The sequence below is a fragment of the Hydractinia symbiolongicarpus genome, chromosome 15 (genome assembly GCF_029227915.1).
Source record: "Hydractinia symbiolongicarpus strain clone_291-10 chromosome 15, HSymV2.1, whole genome shotgun sequence".
In the NCBI taxonomy this organism is placed as follows: domain Eukaryota; kingdom Metazoa; phylum Cnidaria; class Hydrozoa; order Anthoathecata; family Hydractiniidae; genus Hydractinia; species Hydractinia symbiolongicarpus.
Genome location: NC_079889.1, coordinates 5,317,557 through 5,337,610, shown reverse-complemented (window position 1 = coordinate 5,337,610; position 20,054 = coordinate 5,317,557). Strand labels below are relative to the sequence as shown.

At 33.6% G+C, this 20,054-nt stretch overlaps 1 protein-coding gene across 3 annotated transcripts in view; it reads right to left on the bottom strand.

Annotated features, from left to right (window-relative positions):
* The window catches only part of LOC130628841 (sorting nexin-18-like), a 71,402-nt gene that overhangs the window by 48,589 nt on the left and 2,759 nt on the right, over positions 1 to 20,054 (bottom strand). For all 3 annotated transcript variants that reach the window (XR_008981865.1, XM_057441867.1, XM_057441866.1), the window contains 11 exons: positions 9,255 to 9,341; positions 8,562 to 8,636; positions 6,538 to 6,791; positions 6,336 to 6,429; positions 3,844 to 3,969; positions 3,496 to 3,610; positions 2,667 to 2,806; positions 2,234 to 2,337; positions 1,467 to 1,570; positions 815 to 892; positions 219 to 295 (listed from right to left, as the gene is read on the bottom strand). Coding sequence is in view for 2 of the 3 variants with exons in the window: in XM_057441867.1 (XP_057297850.1) it covers positions 219 to 295; positions 815 to 892; positions 1,467 to 1,570; positions 2,234 to 2,337; positions 2,667 to 2,806; positions 3,496 to 3,610; positions 3,844 to 3,969; positions 6,336 to 6,429; positions 6,538 to 6,791; positions 8,562 to 8,636; positions 9,255 to 9,341 (1,254 nt within the window). In the remaining variant the exon portion in view is untranslated. The remainder of the gene's footprint in view (positions 1 to 218; positions 296 to 814; positions 893 to 1,466; positions 1,571 to 2,233; positions 2,338 to 2,666; positions 2,807 to 3,495; positions 3,611 to 3,843; positions 3,970 to 6,335; positions 6,430 to 6,537; positions 6,792 to 8,561; positions 8,637 to 9,254; positions 9,342 to 20,054) is intronic.

The window sequence follows — 20,054 nt, the reverse complement described above, 5'->3', positions numbered from 1 at the left end:
CAACAAACAAAAACTAGTCAACTGCGCATGTCACAACAATAATCCCGCAGCAGAAACAAACCCTGCAACAACTAAATGTTGCATTAAAATCTCGTTAGTTAAATCCAGCAATGTTTCCAGAGTTGTGCTTTTAAAGAAATAGCATTTTGTGGAAATAATTTTTGTTTAAGAAATGTATGTTTAAACAACAAACCAAAACGTCTTGGAGCTATTCTTACCTGCTCTTGACACATGTCACCTATTTCACTGTACACTCCACCTGTGTGATTCATAGCTTGTGTTAACGCCAATGAATCTTTAGAAAAAACACAGATTCTGAACACAAGAAGATAACACTAAAGTATAGTGTGCAGAGGAAAGTAATCCCGTATTTATAGTTTATAGTTGCCGCTGCCGCTCCCTCTCCACTTCCCTATCTCCCTATATCTGAAAAACTTTTACATCAACTTGTCGAAATGTAAAATGTAAAATAGAAAATATAAAAGCAACAAAGTCAGATACACATCAATCTCTCTAGTTATTGATTATTTATTTAAAAAAAGCAAAAAATGTTTCCTCCACCTAACTAGAGGGGAAAGCTGCAATAAAAATGACAACGAAAATAATAACAACGATTACAAGAAACGATAAAACGATAACAAACATAATAATGGCCACAACAATAATAAGAATGGCGACAACAATAAAAACAATGGCGACAACAACAAATAATAACGGCGACAAAAAAATGGCAACGATAATAGCTAATAATGACGACTACAAAATTAACAAAAATAAAAAATGATGAAATTAATAATAACAAAATTAAACTTACATGGCGCATTGTCTGTAGCAAAAGCTGTACTCAAACCTTGCAAGCCACTTGCTAATTTCTTGTATTCGTTTTTATATGCTGAAAAAGTGATATTATTTCTATAAGCCAGTTTGGCTGGCAGCAATGACAACACCAAAGTACAAAGTAGATCAATATCAGTTCCTCCCATAGTATGTTTCCATATATGTAAGAATTGTTTTTATATTTACTAGAGTTTACAATCCTTGATCTCTCTACCCAAGCTCATAATTTAACCTCTTAGGGTGTGCTTTTAGCAGTAAAATATGGGAGATATACGTACTTGGAGATATGTGTGGATAAACGTGCGGTAGCATGCTTTGAAGAACGAGATAAATAAAACTAATCCTGATCAGGAATTGCGCACGAAGCTTTTATTTAAAAACACACAATACAAAACGAGAAAAAAAGGTTTGTGAGAGAAATTTTGTAAATCACTTTTTAATTTTAAAGAATCATAAAATTTGCATTAAGTTTCAACTGATCAAGTGTTTCTGTCATCAGAGAAAGTAAAAGATGATTATTAAGTTAAGAAGATTTTAGCCTTTGGATGGATTTCATATAAATAAATTTTAAATTTTAAATAAAATAGAAATAAAGAGATCAGTGAACACCTAAAAGAATTCTCACTTACATCTGGAAACTTTGTCCCAGTGGTTTTCACCGATTTCAATCATTTTTTTACAACCATCGTCCATATTTTTTACAAAATCTTTGAAACTATCCACCTCTGTCTCACTGAAAGGGAACACATAGCCAAAGAGAAAGTACAACAATTATATCAAAAAAAATTGTAATTAAAAATATAATGTAGAAACACAAATAAAAGATAAATTGATGAAACAATGAACAGGTACAAAATTTGTCATTACAAGGGAATTTTGAGACAGTGGAAGAAGAATTTCGGAAACAAAAGGATATACGAAAAATAGGATGTCTAACTTGCCACCAGATTCTACTAGTTTTAAGCAACTAATCCAATTTCTTGGTAAAGCAAAGACCACAACGAACGTTTATCAAAATTTTTAACTATTTAAAAAGGCGTTTATTTGAGGAAGCAAATTTGTGTCCTGTTAATGATAAACATAATACAGTCTCCATAATATCAATCTAAATCTTGTTGTTACCTCAATTGAGTCAGCATGCAGCTTCCATGAGATTACAAAAAGTGAGGTTAAACGAAGAAAAAATAGCATGTAAATAAAAATTTCCAACCTCTTTTGACTCAATAGAAAACCTAAGTATTAACGAACACAACTGCCTTGTAATGTGTTGTGTCAAATAATGAATTTAGAGATTACATAGTTAAGTAAACCTCAACTACCCAGTCCAGGTGGAAGTAGTGAAAAACGTGACCAAGCTTGTGTTATCATTTCATACAATAACAATATCATTACTTACACTTTATGCATAGAAAGATTCAACTGAGGGGCGTATATAGTATAAAAAAATTGTGCTCCAACAACTTTATCAGTTTCAGCTTTTCGCTTGCCATCTTTCCATTCCTGAAAACATAGTATAAACAGAGTAGCTATGAGGACAAAGTGATGCAAAAATATGTTTAAATAGTGCCAGTTTCAATTATATAATCTTGTAATGAAGGTGTGTGACTATTGGATTTTGAACTTTGTCCACCTGGCCTAGTGCTAATGCGACCTATTAGCTATGGAGTACAGGCCATTTGGAAAATGGTAGAAAACCTGTCTTGAACATTTTGTTTGGGGCTGTATCATGTAAGGTTTTTTTTCTATCTAAACTTATAATACAATATACAATACATTGATCAGTTGATTTAACTAAAGTAGGATTTGTTTTTCTCAAAAAATCAGCATACTTTTTCCCTTGTTTCCGAACAAACACTTATAAAGTGTTCAAACACCATACTTTGAGCCAACACTGGATGTCTTGCAACACGATTTATCCATTTTTCTAATAAATATCTTCTTTTTTTTACCAGGTCTTCTGAATATCTCCCTTCAAGAAACAAGCTAATTTTAAAACGCAGTCAGTACAAAAAAACTTTCTAAAAGCAAAGTAAGAAAAAATTCTTATTAAAAGTCTCTTATTAAAAGATGTTCCTACATATGTACCAGACCATATGTACTGCAAATAATATTGATGGCAAGACAGTGTAGATGTATAGCATTCGGCTTGTAATCATATGGTTTCAGGTTCGAGTCTTCACTACAGCGCACTTTTAATGTAGTGTTGTCAGCTCACTTGACCGCAAACAGGCTGGCATCAATGTAACCTAGTTACAGTTAGAGGTTAGGAAGAGCCAGCCGTGAGGATAGAATTCCCAAGGACGTTAGAAATTCCCTGTTACATACTTACTAATATTGACTGATTAAACATATACCTTAAAACATATCCCCCACCCGCCCGTTTCATGTCTACTAAACTTTTGAAATTACAGATGAAGGGGGAGGGTTAAGTCCTATAGCATTGAGAAGCTCCCAAATGGCCCAGCAGCAATAGGGTTCACAAAGCAACACAACTAACATTTTACAGGTTATTTCACATTTTTAATATTGATCACATACTTTTTCGTAATGTTTTTTTTGTAAGGCAAGCATTCAGACATTTCAAATGAGGATGACGGATAGTCTATATAAACTTGCCTAAAGGGCATGTTGCAATTTCTGGTTTACATTATAACTCACCAGTAAGTTGTTTATCGGGTAATGGCGGAATTGATATGCATGGAAACTTTTGAAATAAACGTTCATATAACCAGTCAAAATGTTTAAATCGATGCCCAGCAATAACAGAAGTATGCTAAATAAAGTACTCATTAAATTAAATGCCAAAAATGGAAAAGATTGGTATTATGATACCTACAAGTATTAGTCAAAAATTTAGAGTAAGTAAACATTTGTGTCAGTTGCAATACAAAATATAAAAATCTGCAGCATCTGCATCGTTATTGTTCTGGGTTTCATGTTCTTTTTGGTCCTAATTCTAGCCATGCTTAACATATTATTTGCCTCGTCACAAAAAGAAGCACATACCGACGGTTGAAGATTGTAAGAGATGTAACTTTTCATTCCTTTATATTTACTTTTTTTTTCAGGTTCTGTGATTTTTATAGTGAATGGTATTGAATTTGGTTGCCATGCAATTCCGTCAGGGCCATCCTATTAAAACAACAACAGAAAGTAAAATGAAGTAAAAACAAGAAGCCCTGCAGCTTAAAGATTTCCGCCATTAGCAATAATCTGAAAAAAGATATAAAATCGTGACATACATGTCACGATTTTATAGCTATAATACATTATCTTTCACCAAAAATATCCAGCCTCAACAATTCCTCTTTAAATTAAAATTCAGTGATAATTAATTAGGTCTACAGAATATAGCTTTAGTCTACGTGTTTACAAAATTTTAGTACAGAAGGAAATGACGTAATTATATAACATCAAAGATGGCGCATTATAAGACGATCTTCATTATGCTACACTGCACGAGCTTTAACTTTCGATTATAAACTTTAAAATAAAGTAATGTTCATTGGATAATAAAACAATTTGTTGCACTGTTAGGATTCTTATTGGCTTAAAACTCAATTTAGCCTCATTCTCGAGGATTTAAGCTTTAAGCTTTTAGGCCAACATAAGACTACCCTGCGTGTGTTGACTTATGACAGTTATCAATCAGTTAAATTACAAAACAAAGAAGGGGTAGAGGAAAAGGGAGTTTAAACATTTTCTTTACAACAAAGCATATTTAAAGTTCTTTAAAATATTTGTTAAAGAATATTTCTATACTAAAACTATCAGCACTATGGCCCTCGTTGATTAATCTAAAATATAAAAGACATGGTTTTATCGTAGTGTATAAAGCTGGTTCGAAAGTTATAAAAAGTTTGTTGGAGTTTTCTTTCTCCAAGGTTGCAGAAATTTGTTAACTAGCTATATAAAAAATAAATTAAAAGAGGATTAGTTCTTCACCTAAGAAAGATAAAGTAATATTGTTACAAACCCTAGTTCATTTCTTCTTTTTCCCTCTTTAAAGCACAGACTGTTTTTCTATAAACTTAATGATTCAAGAAGCCATCACTAAACACTTATTTAAGAGAAGAAATTTTGAACTTTGTGATCAATTTCCAATTTTGATTTGCACATTTCGCACCGAAAGGTTACTTCAAATCCAGTACACAAAAAATATCTTCTTTGAAATATGCCAGAAAGTAAAATACTTTTTAATCTGGAGGTCATAAGCCGAACTGGACTAAAGGTCATAAGTGTACACCTGACTAACTTTTTAAAAAAGTTCCTTGGTAAGAATTTTTTTTGCTCGCTTAAATGGCAAATGGGCTTTGCTGATTGACTTAGCTCTGCAATAATGGTAGTCAAGATAGGCAGATGTTAAAATCCTTGTTGACCCTAACCATAAAGCTGTATCAGTTCAGTGGAATTTAAAGCAGAATTAAAGAGTTATGAGATATACTTTAGCTGCTAAAGCAATATTATTATAGCTGATGGTTGTGATAACTAAGTTATGTTTTTTTATTGACATTAAGTATTATCCCAATCAGTATGCCACCAATTGTCTGTATAACTGACAATCGTTCACTCCAAGAGTCCATTTATTTCACCAAGGCAACTACTAAACAATGCCTTGAACAATGTCTTCACATTGACATCTCTACATCGTGTACAACAAAAAGAGATGCTGCATACAAATCTTTGCTGTCAATGCTACAGCATGGTTAGCACCCCAAGTGCTAACAGATTATGTAAAGAGACTTGTAAAATGATATTGCAACATATCCCATTTTGTTGACTTGTTTTTCTTTGGTTTCCGAGAGCATGAACATGCAAATGCAAATACTGTTCCTGCTCTATTGTTGGCTTTTGTTGCAATATTAAGTTCCTTGCTATTTAGTGTATAAGTTTTTCACATGCACATTGGAATATTACTACTCTGGTCCTTAAGCTGATACCATACCAGTTTTTAGCAATTACGCAGCCACAACACTGTTACCAGCTTAAAGATCAAACACATTTTACAAGTTGACAGACATCAATCACTAAATGCACCAGGTGTGAGAACAAAGTAAAAGAATTATTACCACTTAAAGATAGTTAAGTATTCTGAAACCACTATTCAGTCAAACGAGAAGTTATATACACAGTTAGCAAAGGTAATTTTACATTCTTGTTTTAGCAATGTCTACTGATAACTTGAAATCTTTTAATGTAAGGGCTTTTAAATTACTTTTACTTCCAAAGGGAACTCAAAGAAAAAGGGACATCCCCTATTAAGACGTTCATTCCAGAAAACACAGTGAGTTAGAACATCAGTGTTTCATTTAAACAAGAAGTCTAGTTTGGTTGACTTAGGATGCTCTTACCAATATAAGATTACTCAGTAAAATGCTAGTGTAAATCATTAAGTTTACCTTTAAATGAACGCAAGTCAAACAGTCTCCTTTTAAAGGCAATGCAAGATTAGGTTTTCATTAGCATACTATCTAACATTAGGTTTTGTTCACACTTACTATAGTTACTAGTTGGTCATGTTGTGGTATAGTTGATTCTGCTTTGTTTCCAAGTAAAAAATCTTCACCACCAGATTTAACAAAATTCGAAAATCTAGAATGAAAAAGTATCACAAATGAGAAACCATAAAAAGAAGAAAAATAACAAGCAGGGATAGCTAGTTAAAAGAGGTGCTACCCACATTCACTTAAATTCCCTTACCTATTCATGCTTTTACGTACTGTTCCTGTCCTTGACATTGTGTTTGATCTTTGTTGTGTTGTGCCAAAGTTATAATCTTCTGAGAATGTATCTGATGCAGAGGAAACATTGTCGTTCCAATCATTGGGATCAAGTCGGCCATCTATTTGTTCATATTGGTCGAAGGTTGATGAATAGGAGGAACTGATTGAGCCCCGTGGTTCACTACCTTGTACACTGATATGAGGTGGCATTGAAGGTGGGCGTTGACATATCTATGACATAATTTGAAGAGCTGGAAAAAATCTATTTGTAAAAATTTGGGTGAGGATTAAATTGGTGATAGAGCTATGGTTTTGTACTAAGAAATAATTTCAGCTTTTACTTGAAGTAACAAAATGCATTATACAAAGAGCCTATAATGTTTTTCAACTAAATTTGGCAATTACAGAAAAACTGTTTTAATTCTTATAATATTTTATTGAAAACGATCTCTGTACAATTTCTTTTAACAAATTTAAAAAAAATCTTTTAGAAAAAATTGTTTTAAAATCATTTTATAACAGTTTCATATGGCTTCGTTAAATTGAAAATCATTTCATAATGGTTTCAAATTAATTAGTTTCAATCCTTTGTTACCTTCATTTTAGTTCTAATTGCTGTGAATTGTTTAAAAATCATCAGGACACGATAGAGAAAGCAATAACATCACTGTTGATCATTTAAAAACAATAAAAACAGGATAATTGAAAGCAAAAAGATCACTTAAATTGTCCAAAAACCATCAAAACTAGATGGTAGAAAACAAAAAGGTCACAGTGAATCGTTAAAAAAACATGAAAATGAGATGGCAAAAAGCGATAACATCACCATAGACTGTTTAAAAACAATCAAAACGGGATTGTAGGAAGCAAAAAAAAATCGCTGTAGATCATTTAAAAACAATAAAAAAATAATGTTATGGTGGTATAAAGCAGTAACATCACTGAGGATTGTTTGCCTCAAATTATTGGTTTCAAAATATGTATATGTAATTACAGTTCCCACAGTCCATAACTCCTAATAGAGGTAAGTAATTTGTTAATTTAACCTTAGTGCATCAATGAATACATCAATGAATCAATGAATTTCGATTTTTATTTTCATTTTGTTTTTCTCTTTCAGTCCATATTTTGCAGCTACTGCCAATTTCTCTTTGCGATGTGTGGCTTGCGCTAACTCCACCATGAATATGTTTTTTTGTTATTTAGTATATATACATTTAAGATTTTATTGTTGATAACATTTGAATTTATTTTATATTATTTTTTAACGGGTTGAAGAGCCATTGCAATATATGGACACCCTGAAATACATTCTACTTACTTACTTACTTACAAAATACAGTCCAATCAATAAGGGGTGAGTGATTGCTCTTGCGCATGCAAAGATGCACTAAATTTTGAGAAATAATAGCCAAGCCATTAACAGCCCCCTCAGTTCCAAAAAAAGTGACTATGATTTCCAAACTTGGTACCCCAAATTTGTTTTTCTAACAATTTGTTTTTTTCATTAAGATTAACATGAAACGTATTCAAGTTAAAATTTAAACAGAATGATGCCAACGACATATTGCCTGTTCTGCTTGCTTTCTCTGTGTCTTATCGGTGTAATCCGCAGTTACAAACTACAGAGGGCTGTGTTGATAATATCTTAGTCTACGTAATTCTTTATCTGGATCAGGAGTCGGTGGATTAGCTACGATGTACACTGATATCTGGCTTGAAATTCCCAGCCGTGAACATTGCGTAGAACTTGTATTACGCTTGTTTGTCACACCCTACAGCAACCCCTGTGCAGTGTAAAGTGGTGATTTTTGATTCTTCACATTTTCAACATTTTTTGTAATTTTTATATTTCGGGATAGCTTACACAATCAAATTTATCAAAGTTTGGGGTGTGGAATTTGTCGCGTAGGTACTTTTTTCTTACTGATAGGCCTGAAATATAACACAAAAAAATGCTTTCATAAAAAAAAAATCAACTCAAAAAAGGCTCTACAATACCTCAACATATGTAGCAGGAAATAAACCTAATGGTCCTCCATTAATACTACCTTCCCACCAGCCTTCACCAACATCCTGAAAGTAAAGAGTCTTGCAAAATTAGGAAAATAATAACTGATCATTAATTTTTATATTGAAAAACCCATAAACTTCTTAAACAGCCTCATTCTACTGGGATAGTGAATTTCAGGTTAAAAAAGGGGGGTTGTGTGTGTGCATTTCTTTAAAAAAGTTCAATATTGTATGGTAAGTTATAAAACAGCATATACATCAAATTATAAATCATTTCCAGTGTTAATCAGTGTACATTTCCATTTAACATTGTTCAGCTTATGGAATCATGGAAATTGTGTGGTTAATAGCGTTTTGTGTGCAACATAGCTGCTTTACTTTGTTTAACTTTGGTCCCTGGCCACAACAGCTGTTAATTTACGTAGAGAAAAAAATCAAACTATTTTTACAACAGAAAATAAACGAGATACTCCATCTCCCTTATGAGTCTCTAGAACTTGTCCAACAACATGATAGGTGCTATGAACTTAACCTTTTGATAGTCCAAATATCTTTGAATCTGGCAAACGTCATTCAAGACTTTATTATGTATGGTAAAGTATATTGAAAAATATTTATATACATACAGACTTGCATAACGGGATTTTTTGCACCCTGGAAACATTAAATTATAAATATTACCTGACTAGACACTGCAACAATGTCTCCTGCATGAATAGATAATTCTCCATTTGCAGTGTCTCCTTCAAAATCATATAAGACTTTGGCCTAAAAAAGATTTGTTCAAGCCGTCAATGTTTTTAAAAAATAATGTTTAAATAACGTTTTACAACCACGTAAACTGTATGTTTTCTAACAAACCATTATGGCCTGCCTGACAAGTCCTGACCTGACTGCAGTTGTCATTTTAGCATACTCACACATCTCCACACATGTCTGAATCAGCATTGGGAGTGCTGTTTTTAGGTTTTATCACACATGTAAAATATACTAAACTAAATTATGAATATCACTGAGATAGTAAAAATACAACTGCTGAACAAGACATACTATATTGTAATAACCTTCTTTGTTACAATTATTGACAAAATAGACGTAATCTCTATAATAATTAAGTCATTTTACTATAAACCCCTGTATACATGATCCATTCCTTTGGTGAGTGCAACCTAAAGTTTTAGTAATGGAAGCCTTCCCAGTGTTGCAGTGACAAATTTAAAAGACTTACACAAGTCCTTTTTTCGACCTTTTTGTTTTCTAAAAGCCTTGTATTGCAGTTAATGTTCTTGCATATTGAGATACATATTACGTGTTCTAGCCGCTTATAATCCTAAACAAACTAGTTTCAACACTTTGACTACCAACGTAGATTTTGAGGGAGCACCTAAAGCCAGCTAGCTAGCTAGTGTTTATTTGTCGCTATTTTTTTACTATTTTTATTCAGTTTGGTATAAAGGCTTTCTATCCTAACTAACATTATTTATTTTTGAGTTATCACCAATCTAATTTTACTCAGCTGCAACTAGAGATATGTCATCTATCTATTTGATAACTCAGGCTAAAAGCAGCTAAAAACTGTTGGCTGCAAGGAAATTTCAATCTTTGATATGCTAAATGATGTAGGCAGCTACACCTTTTATTGTAATACAAACCTTGGCAAAGTCACATTTAATTAATTTGATAAGACAACAGTCCAGATTAAACTTACACATAATTAATTTTGCAATGACAGGCTTGAATGTGTTTCACAATATCAAATTTCTGAGTGATTATTAGAGCTGGACAGGGTAATGACAGTTTTCTTGTGCTTTTTTAAACTGATAGTGCAATAAATGTTTTTTGAATAGGCATTATGCCCATAAAGCAGACTGATGTAAGCACTGCACACACGTGTGAGACATGGTTTACCCATACTAAGTATCATGATTAATTTTTGAGCTTTCATGGGGAATTATTCTACCAAAAAAAAAACACTGGCTGACTTTCCTTGCTATGACAAGATAACAATGGGTTGTAACCTGTGTTTATATTTCAGTAACGCTGTGTGGGCTTCGTTGGTTTTTGACATACCATATATCTGTACTACATGGCTCCATCTCTGGTTTTACACAGCATTTTGACGCTGGGTCACACTAGTCAAAATGTAATAGTGCAAGACAATGACTAAATTAATCTACCATATGGAAAAATAAATCTTAAAAACAAGGTAGAATACCGTATTTTTACGACTTCCACTGTTGGTGCGGGTTATAATGTGGTGCGGGTTATGTGATAATAACTGCATGCGCGATCCTATATCTACGAATTATACTTCAACTACGTGATTTAATTACGAGCTCTCTCTCAAACAAAATCCTGAAGGTCATTTTTCTTTTGTGTTGAATGTAATTCTAATCTATTTATATCTTTGCAATCACATTGAGCACATTGGAATGATTTGCTTCTGGCAACATAGCAGGTATCATTTTTAGGTTTAATTGACACGTATTTCACAATATAGTGCCCAGGACTTAATTCATGTTAAAAATATTGAAAAATGTTAAAATTAAAGTATAAATAATAATTTTCTTTTTTATCTTCGCTACTTTCGAGCAACAGGTGGCCATTAAAAATATCAAAAATAATATAAAATACAATTGATAAGACACACACAACTATATCTCCTCATTGCCACCATTCATTTTATCATGCACACTGTGATTGCTGAGATATAAATAATAACAAATTCTATAAACATTAGAAAAGAACGTTACATGCATCGAAATTACAGACAATCCGTGATAATTATTATGTTGTTTATTTTTATGCCAAAAAACTTAAATATACATAAAAAACAGAGATTTTATTTTAGATTTATAACCTGATAGCATGGGTTTTATTTTTATTTGTTTGTTTGTTTAATCACAGGAAGCAAGAGATATTATTGGCTGAAACTAATGTTTACAAATAAAAGGAAAACAGCATTGTCAAATTAATATTAATTCATTATTATTTCGGCAATCGGAGACAAGAAAGTTAAGACTGAGAGAGTCGCTAGTTCAGACACTCGGTTCTCGTGTTTGGGGTTCACGAGTTTAAATGTCCCCCACTTGTCTCCATCATGAAAAAAACCAGAACACACGCATATGTTTATAAAATGATTAGGGTAAGTAAAAATACGCTGAATTTTTTTCGTAACACGACCCGGGTTATGCAAAGGTGTGGTAAGGAAAACACATTGATTGAATTTTTCTGTGGGTTATACGAAGGTGCAGGCTATCTGATAGCATCTAGTTTATAACTCCCTAAAAAACTGAGCTGCGGGTTATACCATGTGCAGGTTATATACTGGAAAATATGGTAAGCTTGTTACAATTTTCTTCTTGTTGTTGATAAAATATGTAATTAAAATGTAATACTGAAAGAATATCGCTAAAATGACTGCGAATTAGACATAAACCAACACTACTGGTTTTATTAACATAATTTTCCTTGTGCGTTTTTAAACAGGAGTTTAACTTGCTGTATAATTTTTGAAACAACACAAAAATAATTTATTATAAAAACACATTTATTTAATAAATATCTGTCTCCTTTGTTATTTTCTTGTGCTTTTACTTTTTGTTATTATATGCAATTATACTTGCATATAAAGATTTTTAATTTTTAGGAATTTTTCTTACCTGAGGATGTAAATGCTGTCATTAAAATCTTCAGAAAACTTTTATTAAATAAGCTTTTCAAAATATGTAATAATTTAGTTCTACCTTTTGAACAGCAACAATAATTCTTGTTGCATAAATTTTTCACCTTGACAGCTATAGTTAATTTAATACAACAGTCACAAAAGATATAACAAATTAATAACCTTTTTCTTTCACAACAATAATTATCTGCGTGCACAAAGCAAAAAGAATGTAAAAACTATATGGGCAAAATATGCCTGTCATAAAACCCTCCTTTGTTTAGCCACACTAACTAAAAATTAAAAATGATGGATGTGGATGTGCAGAGTGTTATTCACCTATCCTTTGCTGTATTTGTGGTCAAATTTACATAAACTTAAGACTGGATTATTCAAATCTTTTCTGTTTTAAAATCTTTACAATGTTATGGAAATTAATCTTTGCCAATTGAAATGAAATTAAAAAACATGTGTTTTTAGCCTTTAACAAAAAGATAAATACAATTGCAAATTATAAAGAATTATACTTAGAAGGAAAACTAACAATTGATAATTAATTTTGACTTAAATTGTTTATTATTTATAGTGTGAGTATAAACTGTTAATTTTTTTTATTTGTGAGCCTTGGTTTTTGAAAACGAAAGGTGAAAGGATTATATTCGTTAAAATCTAGTTTGATGAATCTAAAAACAAAAAGGTTGGAAGTAATTTTGTGAAAACAAAACAAGTTTTCGTATTTCAAGAGTAATTCTTTATATACTATTTCTGCATAATATAAAATTCTTGAAAATTATTTTTTCTATAAATATGACATATATATTTACATGTTCCAGTAAAATTATGGCTTTATTAAAGTTAAGCTTGTCTTCTTTATTGCTCAAACTTTCCATGACCTGGTTTTCATTGGTACCTTTTAAAAATTTTCCTTTGTATATTCTGAGTTCATGAGTGTACAGGGTAAGTGAGTAATAATTTATTTATCAACAGACAAAAAGTACATAATGATAAAAAAACCAAGATATTAATAGTAAATAAGTTTTATTATTCATTTAATAAGAATATCGTTCTGCAGTGAGATTTGATAATGTCTATTGAAAGGAGACCACCACAAAGCAGAAAGCTTACATAAAAGTGGTGTGTGTTTAATGGCTAATTTGTTGTTACCAGAGAAAGAAGACAATAACCTTTACAATAATTCAATTGTACATGCGTTCCTACGGCTCTCTATCGTTTTACAATATCTGAAAAAAGGAGGTAAAAATTGTGTTTTTATGAGGGTTTGTTACAGACGAAAGCGTATTTTCTCCAGTTCTTTAACTTACGTCGTATCAATTTCTTTCAAATTTTCAGGAAAATAAATAAGCTGCGATGGAGTGTTAGTTTTCCCGAATTATCGTAAAGGTGTATTGTTAACAGCCTCTTGATAGTAAGTTCATCCATCATGCCAAATCAATGTAATATGTAACAACCAAGTTTTTTTGCACATAAAAAATATATGAAAGACACCTATTTTATATGTAAACATGCTTTTTGGAAAGATATAGGAACTTGGTTTGGCATCCTACACATTTTATTATTATGTATACATGGGATTGTATTATGATAATTCTGTCCATGGGGTGCAAGTTTAAGCTTCAATTGGAAATTTCATCGATGCGTTTCTTCATGATGTGTGTTGTTTATATAAATTAAAATACAGTTTACATGTAAGATGCTACTATCCACAGTAGAAAGGTTTTTAACCATAATTTGACTTTCTGCACCTAAAGTGTGCATTTTATTGACTATTAATTTTGAAGAGGAAAGTATCAAAGCCACGTAATCACCCTGTAGGCAACTTTTTTTGAGGTACCTATTTTATTGTAAAAATTGAAAGATATAGAAAACATTATCCTGAAAATTTTATTGAAAACTGACAACCAAAAAATGTTCAAATGTTTCATAGAATAGCAAACTCACCCCAATTTCTCCTCGCCTACAAAACCGCCATTACATTTTATTGCACAAATCATGCGATAATAAACACACAGCAAAATCGATCACATGGTTGCTGGTTTCATGCCATTACAAAAAAAAATAATAAATGAGGGAGAGCATCTGTATAGCTGTGTTTCCATCGTAACGCTTTTAATGGTGCTAAACTAAAAGTTTAGCACATGTTAATCTGGGTTACAGAAGGAAAGGTGTGTCTCCATTGACTCCTAGTATAAGGCTAACCTGTTTCACTAGTGTTTTGTCATTCTGCATTATTAATTTTACAAATGTGTTGGTGACCTATGACTAATAGTCAACACTATATTAATTTAACCAAAACAATAGACTGCCTTAAGCTTGTTACCTAAGGCCATAGATCCATACCACAAGCAGGGGGGTATAAATATGGAGAAGAACACAGTAAGCCTCTTGCTCTTAAAAAGTTCAGACGTTTTGCAGAACACATTCAGAAAGTGGCTGCTTTTTAACATTGGTCTGAAATTGCTCAATTCAAAGGTAAGGTAAAACTCTTTTAACATACGCTGAAATGATGGCTGAGCCTCATCTTAGAACTGTTGGCAAGTGGTCAGAGTTAGGCTTTGAAACTCTAACCATGATTGCGAAATCCTTTCAAATTTCAACTGAAGGCAAAACATTGCAAGATATCGCATTCCTTATTTCAAAAAAATTTCAGGAGGCAGAAAGCCTACCAGAATACAATATCGAAAACCTTGAACAGAATTGCGACGAATACGAGGCAAATTCTGCAGAAGGCGGTGAAGAAGACATCAGTTTCATATCACAGGGCTCCTCTTCAGGAACAAAGAAAATCTTTAAAAGCTAAATTTAAGAAGAAAAAGACTTTGGCACACGAACTTAAATCTTTTTTGAGGAATGAGATTCAAAACGAATTTAGAAAACAAAAAATAATGTCACAGCAGGAAGCTCCGACTTACCGTCCACAGTCACGTCAGCCATCTTTTCGTGTTTCCCCCAGCAATCTCCGACAGCCAGTTTTGTGGAACACGCCAATCTTAAAGATGGCGTGTCAGTCGCAGATCGTTCAGTTGCTGGCCTCACTACTAATGCTTCAACTTTAGCTACTTCGGGTTTGTCTGCGGGGGTGGTAGGGTCAACTTTATCAATTTCTCTCCCTCCAGTTCCTAAGCGAATTTTGGATAAGATTAAGGGCAGTGAGTATGTAAAATCGACTATTTATTGCCTCCATCGCTCAATGCCTCAACAACGTCCTTGTCGTCCTTGCCCGAGATGAGGATGCGCACCGTGGATGGCACACCCACATTAGCTATGTGTAGAAAAAACGAAACTAAGTCTCGTATTAAGGATTATGCTTTGTGGAGTTTGGCTTGGAGCTATTATCTTAGTTGTATGCTCCAGTACTCACCACACTTAGCTCAGCAGTTAGTCAGATATCAGACGTACATTGCCCAATTTGCCAACCAGTATATTTTTTCATATTTATATGCCTTTGACCAACTACACAGAATACATCTGGCAAATGATACCAGCAGGAGGTGGGATGTTATTGATGACCTGCTATACAACCAGCACCTTAGAGGCGCTCCTATGTTGCCAAAAAGGGATGCTGTTGCTTGGGGGTCATCTTCATCTACATCCTCCAGCAGGTTAAGCTATGCATGTTTTATCTGCAATGAAGTAGGGCACTTCTCTAACCAATGCCCCACTCGAAGTGGGCGGTTTACGAAGGCTGATGAGCAGCAGTTTCGGAATGTCCCCCACCAGTTTCGAAGTAATTCCCAGCAACCACGGTGCATTAAATTTAATAGAGGACTCAGTTGCACATATACCCCATGCACCTACTCTCACAGGTGTTTTTCCTGTGAATCGTCAGGACACCCAGCACTCCATTGCCCACTCAGGTCCTCTAGGCCAAATACCAAATGAATTCTTTCCTGTAAAATCGCTTGTCACAACCCCGGTTAAGGTTGATGTATTAGAGAGTCTCTTGACTGGTCATCCAAACAAAACATTAGTGCGGTTTATTGTATCAGGTTTTAGATATGGATTCAAACTTGGTTTTCAGGACAATGAGGTGAAGTCATGCATAAATAACAACAAATCTTCCATAGAGTATGAAACCAAAGTTGATGAGGCGATTTTGAAAGAGCTGAATAGGGGACATACGGTGGGCCCATTTGCTTCACCACCATTTAAATTACATTGTTCTCCCCTGGGTGCTGCACCAAAAAGGATGGGACGGTGCGAGTGGTATTAGATCTTTCTTCACCACATGGACATTCAGTTAACGATGGCATTACCAAAGAGGACTATTCGGTCTCCTACTCATCATTCGACGATGCGGTTGAAATGGTTAAAAGGTTGGGTAGAAATTGTTACGTGGCTAAGTTGGACATAAAGCATGCTTTTAGACTGTGCCCTGTGCATCCTAGTGATTGGCACCTATTAGGTTATAAGTGGAAGGGAAGATACTTTTTTGACGTAGTTCTTCCTTTTGGTGGGCGTTCCTCTCCTTTCATCTTTAACAACTTTGCTAATATTCTAGAGTGGATATTATTATGGATTTATTTTGTCAAAAATCTCTTACATTATTTAGATGATTTCATCACAGCTGCCCTGTCTAGAAATATATGTCAGGCTATAGTAAAGTTGATTAAGGACGCTTTTGACTTGCTTGGTGTTCCGTTGGCTCCAGATAAGATGGTAGGCCCCTGCCAAGTAATTACATACCTGGGCATTGAAATAGACGCAGTAAATTTTGTTGTTCGTCTCCCACAAGATAAGTTCACTGAATTACTATCTTCACTTCATAATTGGTTAGGGAAGAAGAAATGCACAAAGAGAGAACTGTTATCTCTCATAGGGTCTTTGCCTTTTGCGTGTAAGGTTGTGAAATGTGGTCGAATGTTCTTATGACGTCTTATTGATCTCTCCACTACAGTTCGTTCCTTGCACCATCATATTTCTCTTACAACAGAGTCTCGCAAGGATATTCAATGGTGGTGTGAGTTTCTCCCCACTTGGAATGGCATCGCTATTATCCACACTGAAACCGTTAGACTCCTCTTCCATAAATCTTTTTACTGATGCTTCTGGAGTAGGCATAGGAGGATTTTTTTCTGGTGCATCGTTTTCAATTGCCTTAAACCTTACTCATAAGTATAGTATCACCTTCATTGAGTTATTGGCCATAGTTGTAGCAGTTTTCTCTTGGGGCGAGGCATGGAAAAACAAGCAATTAGTGTTATACACAGATAATTTGGCTATTGTTCATGTGTGGTCCTCTGGGTTGTGTCGTTGTCCAAACATCATGCATCTTGTACGTTTTTTATTTTTCTACACAGCAGAACACAATATAAACCTCCTGGTACTCCACATTAAAGGCCAGCACAATACTTATGCAGATCTTTTGTCTTGATTGCAGGTACAACACTTCAAACGTCTATGCCCAGAAGCCGAAGCAGATCCAACACCAATTCCATCATCGATACTACAACTCTTCAAAGAGATTTAAGTCATTATTTAAACTCGTCCATTTCAACAAACACCAGGGCAACTTATCGGTCAGGATATCTCTCCTTTAAAATTTTTGTGAAGCTACATCTGTACCTACCTTTTCTCTGACAGAATCAACACTTCAACTGTTTGTGACATATTTGGCAAGACACGTCAAATTTGCCACTATTAAAGTCTATCTTTGTGGGGTTTAGTACGAGAGTGTAATACGTGGCTTTAACACGAGGATAGCCCACATGGGTCGCCTGTACTATGTTTTGCGTGGCATTAGAAGATGTCATCCAAATTCTGCTTCTCAGAGACTACCAATTACACCAGCTGATCTGCGTACAGTACTGCCTGCGTGTAACTTTACATGTACGCGATAGTTATCACCTTCGCATGAGCTTTCGGTAGCCTTAGAACTTTCGTTGTTATTGTTAACCTATTGTTAAATACATGAGCTATTTTTGCATGTTGAAAACAATAGAGTTCATGTCTTGTTCGCGAAATTTAATTAGCTCATGTGAACTGTGTGTGTCCCATTGTTGTATTTAATTGCTACAGTTGTCAAGAGATCCACGAACGAAAATAAATTTAACAAAGGTTTATTGTTTTTACTCACTTTACTTAAAACTTTAAAAATAAAAGCTTTTTTAGATCGCGTTTTAAAAATTTAAAAATGAAAAACGGCGATAGAAAAGATTTTTAGAACACATTTTAAAAGTTTTAGATTGAAAAAGGGCGATAGAAAAGCTTTTTTAGATCGCATTTTAAAAGTTTAAAAATGAAAAAACGGTGATAGAAAAGCTTTTTAGATCGCATTTTAAAAGTTTAAAAACGAAAAACGCTGATAGAAAAGATTTTTAAAATCCCATTTTAAAAGTTTGAAAACAAAAAAACGGCGATAGAAAAGCTTTTTTAGATCGCATTTTAAAAGTTTAAAAACGAAAAACGGCGATAGAAAAGCTTTTTTAGATCGCATTTTAAAAGTTTAAAAACCAAAAAACGGCGATAGAAAAGCTTTTTTAGATCGCATCGCAAAACAAAATGTTCTCACAATTAGATCTGTCAAGAACGTCAAAAGTTAGATTTTTAGATTTTTCTTTCTTCGGTATTGAAATTTAATTTGTTTTCAAAATCTTATCGTAAAGGGGAAAGTCCTGAAAGTAGGGTTTTTCCGTTTGCGCTGTTAAACATTGCTTTTTATAAGAAGAACTTTTAAAAGTTTTGCATGTTAAAAAATATGCTTCGATGATAAAGAATTATTACTAAAAGTTTTAAAAAGTAGCAACATTAGTTTTTTTTAAATATTAAGTGTTATGTTCGTTCTTTTTTCTAAAATAATATATTTCAATAGCCTTTGTGATCTTTAACACTTTTAAACAATAACATGCATGTTACATGTGACAACAAAAGGATTCATCAAATCTTATTGTTATGACTCGTGCACGACAATAACAATAGAAAGCAATTAAGTTCGTGTGTAAACAAAAGTTATGTGAACGTTCTTTATGTAGACATGAGATCGTTACATGAGGTCGTAAAACTCGCGTACATGTAAAGTTACACGCAGGCGGTACTGTAAAATGATAATGTTTATAAAAAACTCTATGTTTTCCAACCACGACAAAGCAGTGTGGACTTGTCTTATCTTAGTGGCATTTTTTGGCCTGTTAAGGGTGTCAGAGCATGTTTGCCCCGCCATGTCCACTTTTGATACAGAAACTCACCTCACACCTGACATATCCTTTTCCACGTGTGGTTCAAATGCTGTAATTAACCTTAAGTGCTCTAAAACAGATCCGTTTAGGCTAAGGTGCAAGATTCGCTTACCAAAAATTGGAGGCTCTCTTTGTCCTTACAGAGCCATTCAAAATTACCTAGCATTCAGAGGAACCAAACTAGGGCCCTGGTTCACGTTTAGTGACGGAAAGTTTGTTCCCCGGAAGTTTGTTTCTTCATTTCTTACAATAAGCTTGCCTAACAATATTAACATTAACACGCATAGTTTTCGTATTGGTGGTGCTTTGGCTGCAGCTTCCTGCGGGATACCCGATTCCACTATTAAGATTATTGGACGCTGGAGTAGTGATTGCTACAGAAGGTATATTCACCTGTCAGACAACACTTTGAAAGAATGGTCTACTCGCATAGCAGAGTTAAATGGACTGGCAAAAATCTGGGACATTAAGTCTGTGCTTTAAGCTGAGTTTAACTTGTATATATAGTATGTAGGTTATTACAATCCCCTAACATATACAATTTTGAGTTTCAAATGTCTGTAAGGATATTGTAAACGTTGCACTATTCTTTGTATATTTTCCAATATGACAGCAGTTTATTAG